The sequence below is a fragment of the Miniopterus natalensis genome, chromosome 4 (genome assembly GCF_054644295.1).
Source record: "Miniopterus natalensis isolate mMinNat1 chromosome 4, mMinNat1.hap1, whole genome shotgun sequence".
Lineage (NCBI taxonomy): Eukaryota > Metazoa > Chordata > Mammalia > Chiroptera > Miniopteridae > Miniopterus > Miniopterus natalensis.
The window spans coordinates 70,899,543-70,916,174 of record NC_142084.1 but is presented as its reverse complement, the minus strand read 5'-3'; the positions used below and the strand labels follow the sequence as shown (position 1 = coordinate 70,916,174).

General features: G+C 43.9%; 1 protein-coding gene and 1 pseudogene across 1 annotated transcript; one reads left to right on the top strand and one right to left on the bottom strand.

Moving 5' to 3' along the window:
* Nucleotides 1-426: 426 nt before the first annotated feature.
* On the top strand, nucleotides 427-9,191 carry SMIM7 (small integral membrane protein 7). Its single transcript, XM_016209386.2, has 5 exons — nucleotides 427-496; nucleotides 578-619; nucleotides 1,071-1,123; nucleotides 3,068-3,158; nucleotides 8,966-9,191. Exons 1-5 carry the CDS (start codon nucleotides 471-473, stop codon nucleotides 8,979-8,981), a joined length of 228 nt encoding a protein of 75 aa, XP_016064872.1. The 5' UTR covers nucleotides 427-470; the 3' UTR covers nucleotides 8,982-9,191.
* Nucleotides 7,583-8,200, bottom strand: LOC107534268 (large ribosomal subunit protein eL20 pseudogene; annotated as a pseudogene).
* Nucleotides 9,192-16,632: the final 7,441 nt, after the last annotated feature.

Here is a 16,632-nt window from a genome sequence, read left to right as displayed (position 1 = left end):
CTCAGGAGGATCCTCCCCAATCAGTCGGGGCGTTCATGCCCCGGACAGCCCACTGCATCAGAACCCATTCCTCTGCGCAGCGCAGTGGTCAGGGGCGCCGTTTCTCCGGAAGCCCCACTGAGACACCAGAAGAAAAAGCCGCTGAGCCAATTTTCCGGTGTGCTCGTCCTAACCCCTGCGCTGCACGCCTCCAATGAGTCACCTAATCTGGTCTCCAGATGGCCCCGCCCTCATATGGCGTCACACGCTGGCCCTGCCCTTCTCCACTAAGCTCTCGGTCTCTCCCGCGAGTAAAGGTGCGTCCTCTTCCCTGAGGGGGCCGGGCCTGAAAAGGGCGGGACCCTGCCTGTTTTGACCTTCAATTGGCTCATCCCTCTCCAGCGCTGCTTCACGATTGGTCGGTTTTTGTTCTTCTCCCCTCCGTCCTCGGGCTTCCGCTTCCGGTTCTGTTGGTCTCTTCGGCTGTAAAGATGATCGGAGACATCCTGCTCTTCGGGTAAGTAAGGGGACTAGAGGCTGGGTGATAGGGCCCGACGGGGCTGGGGGAGGTCTAAGAAACTGCATTCTTCCTCTGCAGAACGCTGCTGATGAACGCCGGGGCGGTGCTTAACTTTAAGCTGTGAGTAGGCCGTGAAGGACCGCAACTCCACCCGGGGACCCGTAGCCCCGCCCCCACGAGCGTGAGCCAGCCCCACGTCTCAGGCCCGGCACCCAAGTCCCAGAGGGATCGGGCTTGCAGCCTTGTCCTTTGCCCCTGGGACTCTACGCGCTACCGCGACTTGAAATCCTGGCTCTCCGTGCTCCAGTGATCCCTCTGTTCGCACCCCAAAGAACCTCAGGCCCATCCCCCAAGAACTCTTAGTCCTCACCTATACTCGCGGACTGCCTTCTCCACCTTATCGATGGCTGTAATTGGTGGGGCAGGTGGGCGCCCTGAGAGGGCCATTGAACCGCCGGAGGTCACAAAGCAAGTCGGCGGTAGAGCTGAGTGTCTCTGGCCTTTTGAGTCCGGGGGACTGAGCGGTCTTTGTGCCCCATCGAAAGTGGACACTGACTGCTTTTCTTTGTAGGAAAAAGAAGGACACGCAGGGCTTTGGGGAGGAGTCCAGGGAGCCTGGCACAGGTAAAGCCTCTTTTTTGGGCTCTAGAATTGGTCCATTTCAGAGAGGACAGTTCTTTCTCAAGTCCTACCCCAGTTCAGTTTTCTTTTTAGTTTTGTGCATGTGTGCGTGCGTGAGACAGAGAGGGATAGGCACGAGGATGTGCTGTTCCTTCTGCCCACCTCTGTTGCTGGCTCCTTTCTCCTGCCAGATCTCTGTGCGTAAGTCAGCACTCATATTACTTCCTACAGTTATAACTTTTCTTTATATGTATTTTTTCATCTGGCTAATGTCTTCCCCTCACACCTTAAGCTCCAGAGAAGAGACTCCAGCTTGCTTGGCTCATTCCTGCTTAGTGACTGCTTATTTAGTATTTGTCGCCCCTGTGAGTTCCGTAGGGCAGGGACCCCTGTCACATTCTTCCATGTCCCCTGCACTTGGCTCCTGCCTGGAATGGAGTGGCCTTAATCAGCATCTGTCGATGGCAGGAGAGCCCATTTACATGGTCCTCTGCTTAGAGAAGGGCCTTGCCAAGCAGTACTTCTCAGACATCCTGGGGAGAGACCTGTCTCTGAGAGTTGAAGTCCATGCTAGGCCAACACTTACATAGGCTGTTTGGCACACGGCCAACCCCATGAGGTGGATAATACTGGACTTGCCTAAACAGGGTTTCTACAAGATCGTGTGCTGATCATGCACTAGGATGGTACAGTAGTACCAGTACCAGGTGGCTGTCATGTTGAGTTGCTGTGAAAATTTCTGAGCTACCTGGTATTTGTACTTAACTATACATCTGTGGTCTCTAGATGACACTTTGGGTAGCACCCTTGTAGGTCACCTAAGCTGAACCAGTTCACTTCATTACAGAGGCTGGGGGTTGGGGTTGGGGGTGGGTGGGAAATGACTCAAAACCCAAGAGGGAGTTTCTGGAACACAGGTTTCTGGAGTCTAAATGTACCAGATTGCCCCCTCTTGGAGTGGTTTCTGTTCCTTGGCAGCAGAGGGAACTAGAGTATGTCGTCACCAAAGGAGAACTGCTTTTTTACTTGCACAAATCAGTGTGCTTTTAGTTGCAAACACTAAAATCCCAGCTCAAAGTGGTTAAAGCACATTGAAACATCCAAGGGTAGAATTGTCTTCAGGCACACCTGGATTCAGGGCTCAAAGCAGCCCTCCAGCCTGTGACTGTCTCCAGCTCTCATTTTTTCTTCTAGGTGGGTTTTACTATCAGGCTGGCTTGTGTTGGCAAAGACAGCTCTGGAGCAGGGCTTAGCACATTTTTCTGTAAAGGGCCAGATTATAAGTATTTTTGGCTTTGCAGGCCATGCTGTCTCTGGTGCAACAATTCATCTCTGCCATTGTAACTGGAAAGCAGCCATGGGCAGTATGTAAATGAATGGTCATGGCTATGCTGCAATAAAACTTTATTTGTGTAAAAATTGAAATTTGAATTTCATATAAGTTTTGTATTTTACTAAATACTCCCTTTATTTATTTATTTATTTATTTATTTATTTATTTATTTATTTATTTATTTATTTTAACCATTAAGAAATATGAAAAACATTCTGAGTACCCTGGCCACACACAAACAGGTTGCAAGGACTGGTTTTGGTTCCTGAGACATAGGTTGTGAACCCCTGTCCTAAAGCACTCTGCTTTTATCTTTTCAGCCCAGCCCAGGAAATAGTAGTTGGGGCAAAAGTCCCTGGGCTGACTCTCATTGGGCATACGTGGGTCATGTACTCCTCCCTGTCCAATCAGAGGCTGGGGGCTCTCCCAGGATTGGTCAGTGACAGCCTGAGTGCTGAGGGTTGGGGAACAGAAGAGACCCAAAGAAAAAGTGGAGCTGCCACTGTGGGACATGGGGGCAGTGGGTGTGGGATGGGTAGAAACTGTGGAAGCAACTGTAACTGTGACAGCAGAAATGTTAGCAGGACTTGTAAACATGCTTTCTGACTTTCCAGGTGACAACATCCGGGAGTTCTTACTGAGCCTCAGGTACTTCCGAATCTTCATCGCCCTGTGGAACGTCTTCATGATGTTCTGCATGATCGTGTAAGTCAGGCGTGCCTGTCTCCTTCATTGTCATCCTCTGCAGAGTTCTTGAAAATGACCCACCTGATGGTCATTCTCTGTCTTCTCATTCTACACTTTGGTGTCATGCTTTCTGCTTTCAAAAAAAGAACTCTCCATGCTAGAGAGGAAATAGGTTTATAGAATTTAAGCTATGCTACCATGGTCCAGGCTGGAGCTTAGATTGGAATGTGGCGTTTTCCAAGTTCTGGCTGTGCCTGGTGCGTCGCTGGGAGCTGCCAAGAGATACCTTCCCTGAACCCACGGCCTGGTCACCTCTTGCCAGCTCTGCTGTGCTTAGTGTATATCTGGCATCTGTCAAGGTGAAAAAATGTGGTTGGACAGACAGTGTGCTATTGGGTCCTGCTCCTGCCCTGCTGGAATCTAGCAGAAGTGTATATTCAGACTTTATTTTTTTGTGCCCTTTAAAGAAGTTTTTGTTTTTATGCCCTTATTTTCTTACTAGGCTAAAAAAATCCAATTGGATTGGTTTTCCTTCCAGCCTCAGGCCGTAATTCCAATACTGCTGTTAATGGATTGTGAGACTCAGTAAACAGACTCAGGATTAATACAGTAGAAGAATCTGGAATTTTAGGCCATGCTGGGCCCATCTTTTATGCTACCCCAAAGAGGAAGAGAATGACTGGTTGAGATGCTGAATTTGGAGTTGCTGGGTGGTCTTTGTCCCAGCTGACTGTTTAAGGAGATGTTTCTAGGACTTAGGGGATAGGAAGCTGAGGGGAGTTCAGTATGCCACTATGAAGTGTTTTAGAGCCCAGAGTAAGAACCAAGATGGATGTCCTGAGAGGCCCTTTTTGGGAGCTCGGATGAGGCCTGCTCAGGTACAAAGAGGCTCATGAAGAGATCAAGGAATTTACAGGAGGTGTACCTAGGACTCACAGAAAGGACACTGGGGAGGAGGTGCTCTAGCCTCTGTCTCTCTAGGTTCCCACCTATCCATTCATTTACTCATTCACAACTATACATTGTGGGCTGTATTCTGGGATCACAGCTGAAACCAAGACAGCCATAGTCCCTGCCTTTAGCAAATGGAGACCAAGATAGCCATAGTCCCTGCCTATATAGCGAATGCACAGCATAAGAGGTGGAAAATGGATAGAAAAGAAACAAATAGGGAAAAAAATCAATTGTGAGTTAGCAAAAGGGAGGGAATCTCCCAGTTTAGAAGGCAGTCAGGAAGAGGCTCTTTGATAACATGCCATTTAAATCAAGAACACAGGTCAGTCCTCGGTTGGTGTGCAGGAGGCAGGCGATCAATGACTCTCTCATCATTGATGTTTCTATCTCTCCCCCTCCCCCTTCCTCTCTCTGAAATCAATAAAGATATATTTAAAAACAAAAACAAAAAAAGAACACGGGCCCTGGCTGGGCAGCTCAGCTGGTTAGAGCATCGTCCTGATACACCAAGATTGGCTATTCAATCCCTGGTCAGGGCTTGTATGGGAGTCAACCAATGAATGCATAGATGGGTGGAACAACAAGTTGATGTTTCTCTCTCTCTCTCCCCCTCCCCCCCATCCTCTCTCTAAAATCAATAAAATAAAATTGGTACAAAATAAATTAAGAACAACAGGAAGTCTAATTTGTGCAGTTTGCGGAGCTGGGGAGAGGCAAGATAGCACTGGAAGCAGCATGTGCAAAGGTCCTAGGGCGGAGAAGAACTTGGTGTGTTTTTATCATTCTGTTCTTTCCTGTCCATTGGCTTTATTGTCCTTTTTCCTGGATAACATCCTTCACTGCTCATCTTCTGGCCTTGAGGATTGTAGCCTCAGGCTCTGTGATCTCCCAGCTCAGCCCAAGGCAAGCTTAGTCAGTAGCCCAGCATCCTGATTTTGTTCCTGGGAGCAAAGTCTGATTGACCTATGTAGGTGTCACTCAGTTCTAGTTGGATTGGAGGTTCCTGGTTCCAGCCTAACCACTGAGGTTCAGGGGTTAGCAAACCATAGCCCATGGGCCATATCTACTCCCTCACTGTTTTCATGAAGTTTTGCTGTCACATAGCCATGCCCACATCTGTGACTGCTTTTGCGCTGTAGCAGTTGGGGTATTGTGACAGAGTGCCTGGACCCACAAAGCCTGAACTACTTACTGTGTGGCCTTTTACAGAGTGTACTGACCCCTGCCCTAGTCCAGCTCTTCCTGCAGGAGTCATGAGTGAGGGAAGATTCCCTCCAGAAAGAGCTGTCAAGGAGACAGTGACTGGCTTTTCCAGTATATTAAAACACTAGAAGTCACCTAAATGCCCAAGAGCAGAGGAAGAATCAGGTAACTTAAAGGATACCTGTATGACCAACTGTCACAATGCCATCAGTGATGATGTGGCAGAAGGTTATGTCTACACTGGGAAATGTTTTGAGAGTAAAGAAGGCTTATGTTACCTGTACACATACTCTGGCATCAGTTATGATTTGAACACAGTAAACATTGAATAAATGCTGAGTGAGTATTGAAGTCTATGTTGGAAACATTTTCATTGAGGGAGTTGGAAGGATCTTCTCTAAGACTGTCCCTGGTTATGATTGTAGCAGAGTCCGAGGGATAGTTTGCTATTCCCTGTACCCGCTTCTATACTGTTTGAGCTGGGCCACTTTGGAAATTTTAAAAAGTCATAGGGCTCTGGCTGCTGTGGCTCAGTTGGTTGGGCATCGTCCCATTCACTGAAAGGTTGCCAGCTCGATTGCGGGCTCTGTCCCTGGTAGGGGGTGTGCAGGAGGCAGCTGATCAATGTTTTTGTCTCACATTGCTGTTTCTTTCCCTCTTTCCCAGTCCCTTCCTCACTCTCTAAAACTCAGTAAAAAAGAAAATATTTTAAAAAACCAAACTTTAAGTATGAGAAACATGCCTGAATTTTAAGGGACCAAGGGTACTGATATCTGCAACTTAGTTTGAAACACATCAAAAGTAAGGTGGACAGATAAATGGATAGATGCACGGAAAAACAAAGTGTCAGTTGCAGAATGTAGGTGGTGCGTATGTGGGTATTCACTGAATTGTTCTTTTGTTTTAAATATGTTTTTATTGATTTCAGAGAGAGGAAGAGAGAGAGAAACATCAGTGATGAGAGAGCCATTGATCGGCTGCCTCCTGTACAACCCCTGCTGGAGACTGAGCCCACAACCCAGGCATGTGCCCTGACCCTCCTGGTTCATAGATCGAAGCTCAACCACTGAGCCACACTAGTCAGACTGAACTGTTCTTTTAACTCTTCTATTTATTGAAATCTTCATAACAAAATATTGGAAGGAAGATAGGGAGAAAATGAGAGTGTCAAACCACAGACAAGGATAAATAAAGTAGAAGTCGGTTTTCGCAATTCAGGATTTTGTAGTCCATTCACAGGGTTGTGCAACATCACCACAGTCTAATTCTAGAATATGTTCACCCCCAAAGGAAAACCCCATACCCATTAAGAAGTCGCTCCTGCTCCTTCCTTTCCCCAGCCTCTGGCAACCACTGATCTACTTAATGTCTCTATGGATTTGCCTCTTCTGACATTTCATAGAAATGGAATTGTACAATATATGGCTTTTTGTGTCTGGCTTCTTTCATGAGCATAATGTCTTCTGGTTTCTTCAATGTTGTAGCATGAACCAGGACTTCATTCCTTTCTATGGCTGAATAATAATAGTTTATTGCATGGATATGCCACAGTTTGTTCATCCACTCATCAGTTGATAAATATTTGGGATGTTTCCATTTTTTGGCTATTATGAATAATGCTGACAAAAACATTTGTGTACAAGTTTTTGTATGGATTTAAGTTTTCAGTTCTCTAGTATATACCCAGGAGTGAAATTGCGGGGTCATAAGGTAATTCTATATTTATCCTTTTGAGGACGCTCCAGACTATTTTACAAAGTAGCCGCAACAATTGACATTCCCACCAGCAGTGTGTGACGGTTTCAGTTTTCCCCACATCCTTGCCAATGATTGTCATGGTCAGTCTTTTTTATTATAACCATCCTAATGGACATGAAGGTTGTTTTGCATTTCCCTGATGGTTAATGACGTTGAGCATCTTTTCATGTGCTTATTGGCCATCTGTATATCTTTGGAGAAATGTCTTTTCAGATCCTTTGCCCTTTTTTTCCCTCCTGAGCACCCCAATTTTCCCAAGGGACAGGGGACAGGGAGGCCCTGCATCTAAAAGAAGGTGTTGGGTTCTGGCCAGGTGGCTCAGTTGGTTGGAGTGTTATCCTGTACCCCAAAAGGTTGTGAGTTCATTTCCCAGTCAGGGCACAAACCTAGGTTGTGAGTTCAATCCCTGGTTGGTGCACGTATGGGAGGCAACCAATCAATGTTTCTCACATCGATGTTTCTCTCCCCTTCTTCTCTCTCTGAAGTCAATACAGACATATCCTCAAGTGAGGATTTAAAGAGAAAAATTAAAAGAATGTGTTGGGCCTCTTGGTTGTGAAACGTGGCTTGTGCTGGCAAGGAAGGAGCCGATGGGGCAGTGGAAACTTGATCTTGGAGTCATGTAACTGCTTGACTGCTGGTTGGTGGCACTTGGTGGCCATGATTTCCGCTGTCTTCATGATCTGAATTGAGTGGGTGTGGGCACAGTGCTGGGCTCCTATGTCTCAGTAGTGCTGGAGTGATGGTGCCTGAGGTGGTCAGGCTCTGGTATTCCTGGTACATGGGTGCCACTGTGGAGTCGTAGCACAGCCAGATGCCAAAGGTCTTTGCCCCAAGGGAGGATTTTTCAAACACCTGCCCCCAGTGGACAATTTCCCCTGAAGATTTCATCTTTTTCAGTTAGAAGCAGGACTTGGCAACAACATGGTTAGGTGGAAAGATGCACAAGTGGTAGAGGCGTGGTGTGTGGCACTTGGGGGTGGCGCCCCACTATCTTGTGCTCTCCAAGCTTTCCCAAGGCCTTCAGAGCGTCCTCTTCCAGCTTGCCACCGCCCGCAAAAACCCTTGGCCCATTTTTAAAAAGGGTTTTACTGAGTTTACGAGTTCTTTTTATATTCTGGGTACTGGTCCCTTATCAAATACATGATGTGCAAGTATTTTCTCCCATTCTTTGGGTTGTCTTTTTACTTTCTTGATGGTATCATTTGAAGCACAAAATTTTTAATTTTGATGAAGTCCAGTGTCTTTTTTTCTTTTATAACTAAGAATTTTAATAATTAGGTCTAGAGTCCAGTTTGAGTTAATTTTTGTATATCATGTGAGGTAGAGATCCAACTTCATCTTTTGGCATGTGGTAATCCAGTTGTTCCTGCACTATCTGTTTTTTGTTTGTTTAATAACCTTTTCATTTTGGAAAGAATTTGGATTTATAGAAATGTTGCAGATAATACAGAGAATTCCCATATATATCTTTTTAACAGCTCTATGGTTTTCCCCAGTAGGCCTATGTTATAACCTCCTTACCCATTCCCAAACTTGAGAAATACTTATTACAGTTTTCAGGCCTTTCCTATTCCAGATTTTCTTAGTGAACAGAGTTAACTGTAATCATTTCTTTATTCAAAGGTCTTTTTCATATGAAAGTTACCACTGACTTGCAGTAATGGGAAATAGGTGAAAATAAAGTGTTGCAGATGGTGTGAAGTGGATAATCCTTTAAAGAGTTACATTTTTCTTCTAAGTCTATAGTTTAGTAGTGTTAAGCATATTCACACTGTTATGTAACAGAAGAGTTACTTATAATATCAGGAAATGAAATAAAATAATCTTAAAAGCAACACAATATTTTCTAAAAATGTTTTTAGAGTGACAGTTTCCCATTCTCACAGACATTTCTCTGAATTTTTCAGGCTATTTGGCTCCTGAGCCCCAGACACAGAACCAGGAACACACCTTCCCAAATGCCAAGCTTCCCTCCGTTCCTGACAACTTCAAGAATGTGTTTGACTGGAAAACTGGTGACCTTCCCAGAAAGCCCAAGCTAGTGGTGGGTGGAAAAAAATGTTCACCAAGATGCTCTTGGTTTTCTGGCCACGTCAGTGTTGTTGTTTTTTAAAAGCTATTTTCATATTAGTCTCTGCATTGAAATGTCTACTTAAGGAGCTTCAGGAGGGTTTATGTATGGAGTTGTGATAACATTGCATTCCTCATAGAAAAGAGAGCATGTCTAGATAGTTTTATCAGGTTGGAATCCCTCTTCCACCAAGCTTTCATTAGAAACACATTTCTGCAATAGCCGGTTTGGCTCAGTGGTTAGAGCATCGGACTGAAGGGTCTCAGGTTTGATTCCCTGTCAAGGGCACATACCTTGGTTTCAGGCTCCATCCCCAACCCTGGTCAGGGCTTGCAGAAGGCAACCAATCGATGTGTCTCTCTCACGTCGATGTTTCTGTCTCTCTCTCCCTTCCACTCTCTGAAAAGCAATGGGAAAAATATCCTCAGTGAGGATTAAAAAAATAATAATAAAAAGAGAAGAAATAAGTTTCTGGCTATTTCTTGGTTTCTTTTTAATAACCATCCCTTTGGATTTGAATTATACAGATTTTTAGAAATCATTTTTCCCCCATGAATCTGAAGCAAAAAGCTTGGCTTTTAAGTTTAATGCAGCCTCTTTATTGGGCTCTGTGAATAGCAGAGTTCATTGTTGCTGGGTCTGTGTTCAGGTTCCTTCTCTGTCCTAATAGGCTCCGCTTGACCATTCAGTGTAGCTGTTATCCCTAGGACTTTTAAGGGTGAAGTATTAATGGTCCCCATGGAAGAGAGGTGCAGGACAGTTGGCAGGGGCAGACAGCTGTCTTTTGAGAAATTTTGCCTTGCCTTGAAAGCCCTTTGTTAAAGGGGCCATTAATTGTACAATTTTTAGAGTGAGAGTGATTTAGTGGTAATATTGGGACCTAGTTCTGAAAGCTTGGGGTGTTTGGGTCTGGTTTTCAAGTGGGTAATTTCAAGGTTGAAAAACAGTGAGCCTCATTTGAGCATTTTGCACAGAAGCTTCTTTGAAAGAGTGTCCTGGTATAATTTCCAAAATGAAATGCTGGTGGTCAGCACCTGGATCCTATAGGTGTTTGATTTGTTTCTTGTGGTTTTTAAAATCCTGACTTGTAGGTAAACCTGGTGGGAGGAAAAAGCAAACACGCAGGCTTTTGGAACTAAATATTAGCATTGAAAATGAAGCTCAGCCTGGCTGGGCGTGGCTCAGCGGTTGAGCATCAACCTAGGATCCAGGCAATGAGGGTTTGATTCCCAGTCAGGGCACATGCCCGGATTGTGGGCTCGATCAGTGACTCATCATTGATGTTTCTATCTCTCTCTCCCTCTCCTTTCCTCTCTCTGAAGTCAATAAAGATATATTTTTAAAAAAGAAAGAAAATGAAGCTCATTTCCCAAAAGGACCTTTTGTTACACATTTTTTAAACAAGAAGTTGCCTTCCAACTTGAGTTGTTTAGAATTAGGCTGTGGGAAACACTTAGGATTTATTTTGGAGGCTGTCAGAAATAAATGATGTTCCCTTTTGGATTTTGCTCAGTAAGTGTTGAATTGGGCAAATATGATTTTGACCTGGCTGCTCCTAGAAAAATTGAAAGAGCCAGTGATAATGGGGTTTCACTAGACCAGAGCCAAATCCACTTGTACTACTGCTCAGCTAACATCATTCTGTTTCATTGCTCCTATAGTTTATTCCCTTGTCAGATTGGCTGAGCATCTCCCCATAGCTTCTGAATAGTTTTGCCCAGGCCTGTGTTATTGCAGCAAGAACAGACGTACCAAGATCTTGGCTGGTCAGTCTTCAAGCTATGTGAATGGTATGAAGAAACCCACACTGAGGTTTCAGTGAGGCAAGGCATTTGTGTTATGGGGCTTAATCTTTCTTAAAGAAGTGAATAGTGTCATTGAGATTTTGTTTCAATAATTGTGTTTTTCTCCAGAGAACTATTATCTCATTGTTATAAGCCAGAGTAGCTTTGGGGGATGCATATCAGAGTCTGCTGTACATTTTAAAAATTGCATATCATGGATCTTTAGGAAGCTTTTCAAGAACCCTCACTGGCACCAAAGCTTATCAAAGTTTGAATTTTGGGTGCATAGGATCCCACAGCATTTAAGTGCTCATGTTCAGCATCAGTTAGGTATGGATTCAAATCCCATCTCCCTTCCTTGCTGGGGGGACCTTGGCTGGTTGCTTCTCCTCTCTAAGCCTCAGTTTCCATATCTCTAAAATAGGCTTAAAAGTCATACCTACCTGGATTTGTAAGCTTCAGTGAACCTGAATTTGGCTAGGTGCTTGACTGAATGCCTGGCACCTAGTAAGCGCCTGATACCCGTAGATTTCAGGCTACATTTTCTCTCTTGCCTAGATTCATTTGTTCAGTCCACACCTGCACCATTAAAGGGTGATCACAACAATTTAAAAATTGGAAAGAATATCCAGAATGGAAGATATTGTCCTGTCTCCCCATTTCCTTTCCAGTGTTTTCCTTATGCCTGTCGGTATATACCACATGGTTCTGATGGTGGGTAAGGCAGTTACGGTTCTGCTGTTTCCATTTCAGTGTCACTCATATTTTCTGGACTGCTAGAAAGGCTTCATGGGTCTCATTTTTAATTGTGCAGTCAATAAATCTTTCTTTAACCTAGGCCCTCTCACTTGACTCGATTTGTACTTTGTCCACTGTTATAAATGTCACTGCTGTCACCAGTGTTATGACCTTTGCTGGCTTCCCTCGCTGGTACTTCCAGGAGCACTCAGGAAGGCTACAACATTATGTAACACCATTATGGCTTTAGTGGCTTTCATTTATTTATTTTGTTTTAGTTTCTTACTACCAATGCATATTTACTATAGAAAAATTATAAAATGCAGCTCTTTTCTATGTTTTCCCATTCTTAATAACTGCAAATAAGCCATTTTAAGGATGTATTAATTTATTTAACTAGTCCCCAGCTGATAGAGACTTGAGTTGTCTCCAGTTTTGGTCTATTATAAATAAGACTATAGTGAACATCTCAGGTATCATCTCTAATGGTTTTTTGGGGTTTTTTAAAAAATATATCTTTATTGATTTCAGAGAGAGGAAGGGAGAGGGAAAGAGAGAGAAAGAAACATCAGTGATGAGAGAGTTGTCATTGATCGGCTGCCTCCCACATGCTTCCAACTGGGGATCGAGCCCACAACCCGGGCATGTGCCCTGACCTGGAATCGAACTTCAATCTCCTTCATCCTAGGTCATTGCTCAACCACTGAGCCATGCCTGCCAGGCCCTAATGGGTTTTTGAGGTCACTTTTAAAGAGACCCACCTTAACAGCTTTAGACTAAAAATCCCATAGAAAACTGCACCTTGAACAATTTACATCCTTGTCTTTGTTCGTTCATTTGTATATCCATACCTATGTTTATATGTACACACATACCAAAGAACTTGGTTCTAGATCTCTCTCAGCTCTGTTCAGGGTGGGTATTAGGCTGCTTCAGTTTGTGTAAGCTGTGAATGAGGAGGTTATCAGCCCTACCCAGATAACTGTTTCTTTGTGCAAGTGACGACCATTGATGTCACACCAGCTGGCTTTCCACCTTGGCCCAGAAGGATCTTAACCACCATCTAAGTAATAAGTGCCCACTACTGCTCACCCTGGAGCATGAGACATGAAGTTGCTGCTGAGGTACAAAGCTGTACATGGAGAACAAAGAGGCCTCAGTTTGCAGCACCTGCCCTGGTCAAAAACTTAGGTTTCATATTGAACACCTCCATTGGGGATTCATATCAGAAACCTTTTGCTTCCTCCACCCTTGCCATGGAGAATGGAACATGTCCATCCTTTGTGTGAGTTTCTCATTGTACTTCAGTTACAGCTGGTCAAGAGTAGAAACTGGAAACCACCTAGTCCTGCAGCTTGTTTTTGTAAATAAAGTTTTATTGGCACCTGGCCATGCCTCTGAGAATGTGTTGTCTGTCTATGGCTACTTTGCCTGCTTTCCTGCTAAAATGGGAGAGTTGCCAACAGAGACCATCCGGGCTGCAGAGCTAAAAATACTGCCTATCTGGCCCATTTACAGGACAAATTTGCCAGCCCCTGAGCAAGGGGATGTGGGGAATCTCAAGGTGCCCTTTCCCCCCAAAGTCACTCAGGTGGAAGATTTACGTGCCTTGCCATCTGGATTTTAATAAAAACATCTGCAAACATGTTTTTCAAACTTGCTGAAAATCGAACCAGCCATTTTCAGGTGATGTGGTTAATAGACCAAAACCGGATTTTATGTCTCTCAGTAGTTAGGGGCGAGGTCCCTCCTGGACTCCCTGCAATGCTTCTGAGCAGCAGCAGCAGCTCAGTGTGATAATGAGATTGGCTCTCCTCTGAAGTGCTTAGGTCTGAAAAGCCAGAGGCTCATTAGTGAAGCATTTTCATTTCAACCATTTCATTATTTCCTTCTTAACCAAATTTAAGTTTATGAAATATTGACAAGCCGCCTGATGTTTTCCTGTGTTGATGAAAGAAGCTGTTTGTGCATAAAGCAAAAGGCATGGTATTTTTTTTTTAAATGTAAATTTGACTTGGTGGTTTGTTTTCACCATTCCCTTGACTGACTTTATTATGCAGAGGAAAGCACTTCATCAGCTTCCAGCCCCTCTCAGGCACTAGAGCATTCCTGTAGTGAGAGTTTGGTAATAGCAAGTGTTTCTGCATGAGAAATCAAGCAAAAAGGTCTGTAGCAAATCAGAAATTCAAAGTCCACAGTTTTCAACAAGAAAATGGCAAAAATTAGTTCAATGTGTGGCTCCGTGGCTTGCTTTTAAAAAAATTTTCTTTATTTTTCCATCACCATTTATCCCCTCTATGCCCTCTTCCACCTCCACCTATGTGGCTTTCTTTTTGTTTTGACTTACACCCAAAGTCGGCAAACTGTTACCCAGGTCTGGCCCACCACCTGCCTTTTCACAGCCCACAAGAGAATGGTTTTTACCTTTGTAAATGGTTGGGGGGGAGGGGGGGCGGTTAAGAAAATGAAAGGAAATTCAAGTTTCTTTGTCCATAAATAAAGTTTTATTGGAATGCTGCCACACCCAATCAATGGCTGCTTTCAGGCTGCAGGAACAGAATTGAGTCCTTGCGACTGTCAACGTAAGACAAACCTGTAAGAATTTTTTATGAGTTTATTTGAACCAAACTGACAACAGCTGCTGGGAAGCAAAATCTCAGTGGACTGAGAAAATGTTTCAGAAAATGGCTGTTTTGCACCTTATTTTTTACATTAGAATCAAAGGAGAAGACGGGAGTTACATGAAATCCATTGGCAATAGTTGAAGGAGGTGGGAGAAAGCAATGCTGGGGTTGGAGGGTGAATCTCTGGGATTGGATAAAAAGTAAAACAAATAGTCATACCTTAACGTAGGTGGATATAGGATAGTTATAAATAACAGTACCAATGAGGGGCTTTGTGGTCTGTTCTGGTTGGAGATTGTGCCCTGAGGGGTCTGGAAAAAGGAAATTATCCTGACATTCCAAAAGTATGTTATCTTAGATGTAAAAAGACAATAATAGATAGGCTCAGTTAAGTAAAGATTGACCTTTTAGCCTAGGAAGTTATAACTTCAGACCATCCTGTTGTTATAGTATGAAGCTAGGAAAATTCCAGAACAAGCAGAATAGGGAAACTAAGGTAGTCAAATAGCAGTTTTGTGGCCACCTATTAAAACCTGTCTGCTCTAAACCAAGGACACTTAAGGGTAAATGGTTTGCATTTCTCCTCCCCAATCAGAGGGTAGATAGCTTAAACCACCCTATACTCAGGGAGACAGATAACAGAAATTTAATTAGTGCCATTTGCCAACCACATCCAAGGACAAATGAAGTTCAGAGAATAAACCTTATTTTGGTGTATCAGCATAAAGGCGATGAATATTCTATTGATTCCCCCCTAAGACCTCCCCTAAATGCCCAGCCTTTAAAACCCCTGAAAATGAACATCCCAAGGGGTGTGCTCCCCACCCCCCGGAACAAGCTAGTGCCATCTTCCCCCTTCTCCCCTCTGAGGAGACCCCACGAGACTTGCAACCAGGGGAGCAATGGGTAGCAGCAGCTTGTCTCGGGCTTACCGCCTGTTACTTCTATGCACTTTGTTTCACTATCCTAAGTATATTTTTGCTGTGGCCATAAATTCTTGCTTTCTTCTCTATACTTTGTCTCTTGATTGGAATCTTTCCCTCAAGAAGACAATATTTGGAAGCAGCCTAAGTGTCCATCAGTAGATGAGTGGATAAAAAAGATGTGGTACATTTTCACAATGGAATACTACTGTGCCATAAAAAGGAAGGAAATGTTACCCTTTGGATGGACCTGGAGAACATTATGCTAAGTGAAATAGAGAAAGTACTGTATGATTTCATTCATATGTGGAATTTAATGAACAACTTGAACTACCAAGCAAAATAGAGACAGACTGATAGAGGGCAAGCAGACAGCTGGGGGGGGGGGCAGTTAGGGTGGTGGAGGGATTGAGCAAAAAAGAAAAAAAAGTCATGGACATGGACAACTGTGGTGATGGGTGTGAAAGACAATAGAGGGTATAAATGGTGATGGAAAAGAAATATTTAAAAAATTTAAGAGTAGGTGAATGCTTTCCAGTTTTCTTAAATAAAATGACCCATGCAAAACATTGCTTATTTCGGTATAATCCTTGATTAAAAAATAAGATACTGTACATCTAGTTAGGAATAAAAGGAGGGGCAGGACTAGATTACAGTTGGGGGAAAGGCTGTTTATTTTGCTTATCTTAAGCAAGATATTAAAGAATATCTTCAAGTGGGCTGGCTTCCAACTCAGACCATGTACACAAAGCACCTCATTCTAAGGAGAGTAACTGAATGAGAAGTATTTTGCCCATGTTTATTTTCTCATACAAGTGTTATGTAAAACTTCTCATATGTGCAGAAGCAGCCGTTTTGGCAAATAAAAATGCTTCCCAGAAGCATGACAAATGCAAGACTAACAGGTGTATCGCATCAGCTGCCTCTCTCCAGTTTTAAATCTAGGTCTTCCTGTAACAACCAAAAAAGTTATTTCTCCTGAGGCTGCAGCTAATAATCTACTCAGCCTGCCTCTCCACCCCTTTCCTCAGAACAGTATTTCGAACAGCTTCCAGAGTGAGGAAGACAGCAATATAAGAAGCAACGGGGGACGGGGCGGGGAGCCCTTAGATTTGACAGTAGCAATTCTGGATTTGACCTTTAACTCTGGGTGACCTAGGGCCTCAGTTTCCTCCTTTGGGAAATGTTTGGTTCACAACATGAGGGTTTGTTTTCCAGCCGCCACGCCAAGCAGGATGGGTCTTTTAAAACCAGTGGTTCTCAACGGGGTGATTCCGCCGGCCAGGGAACGTCCCGCAATGACTGGAGACATTTCAGGTTGTCTCCACTGGAGGAGAAGGTGCTACTAACACTACTGGATAGAGACCAGAGATGCTCCTTAACACCCTAGTGATCCGATCCCAAATGTCACTAGGGAACAGATTTGCAGCCATG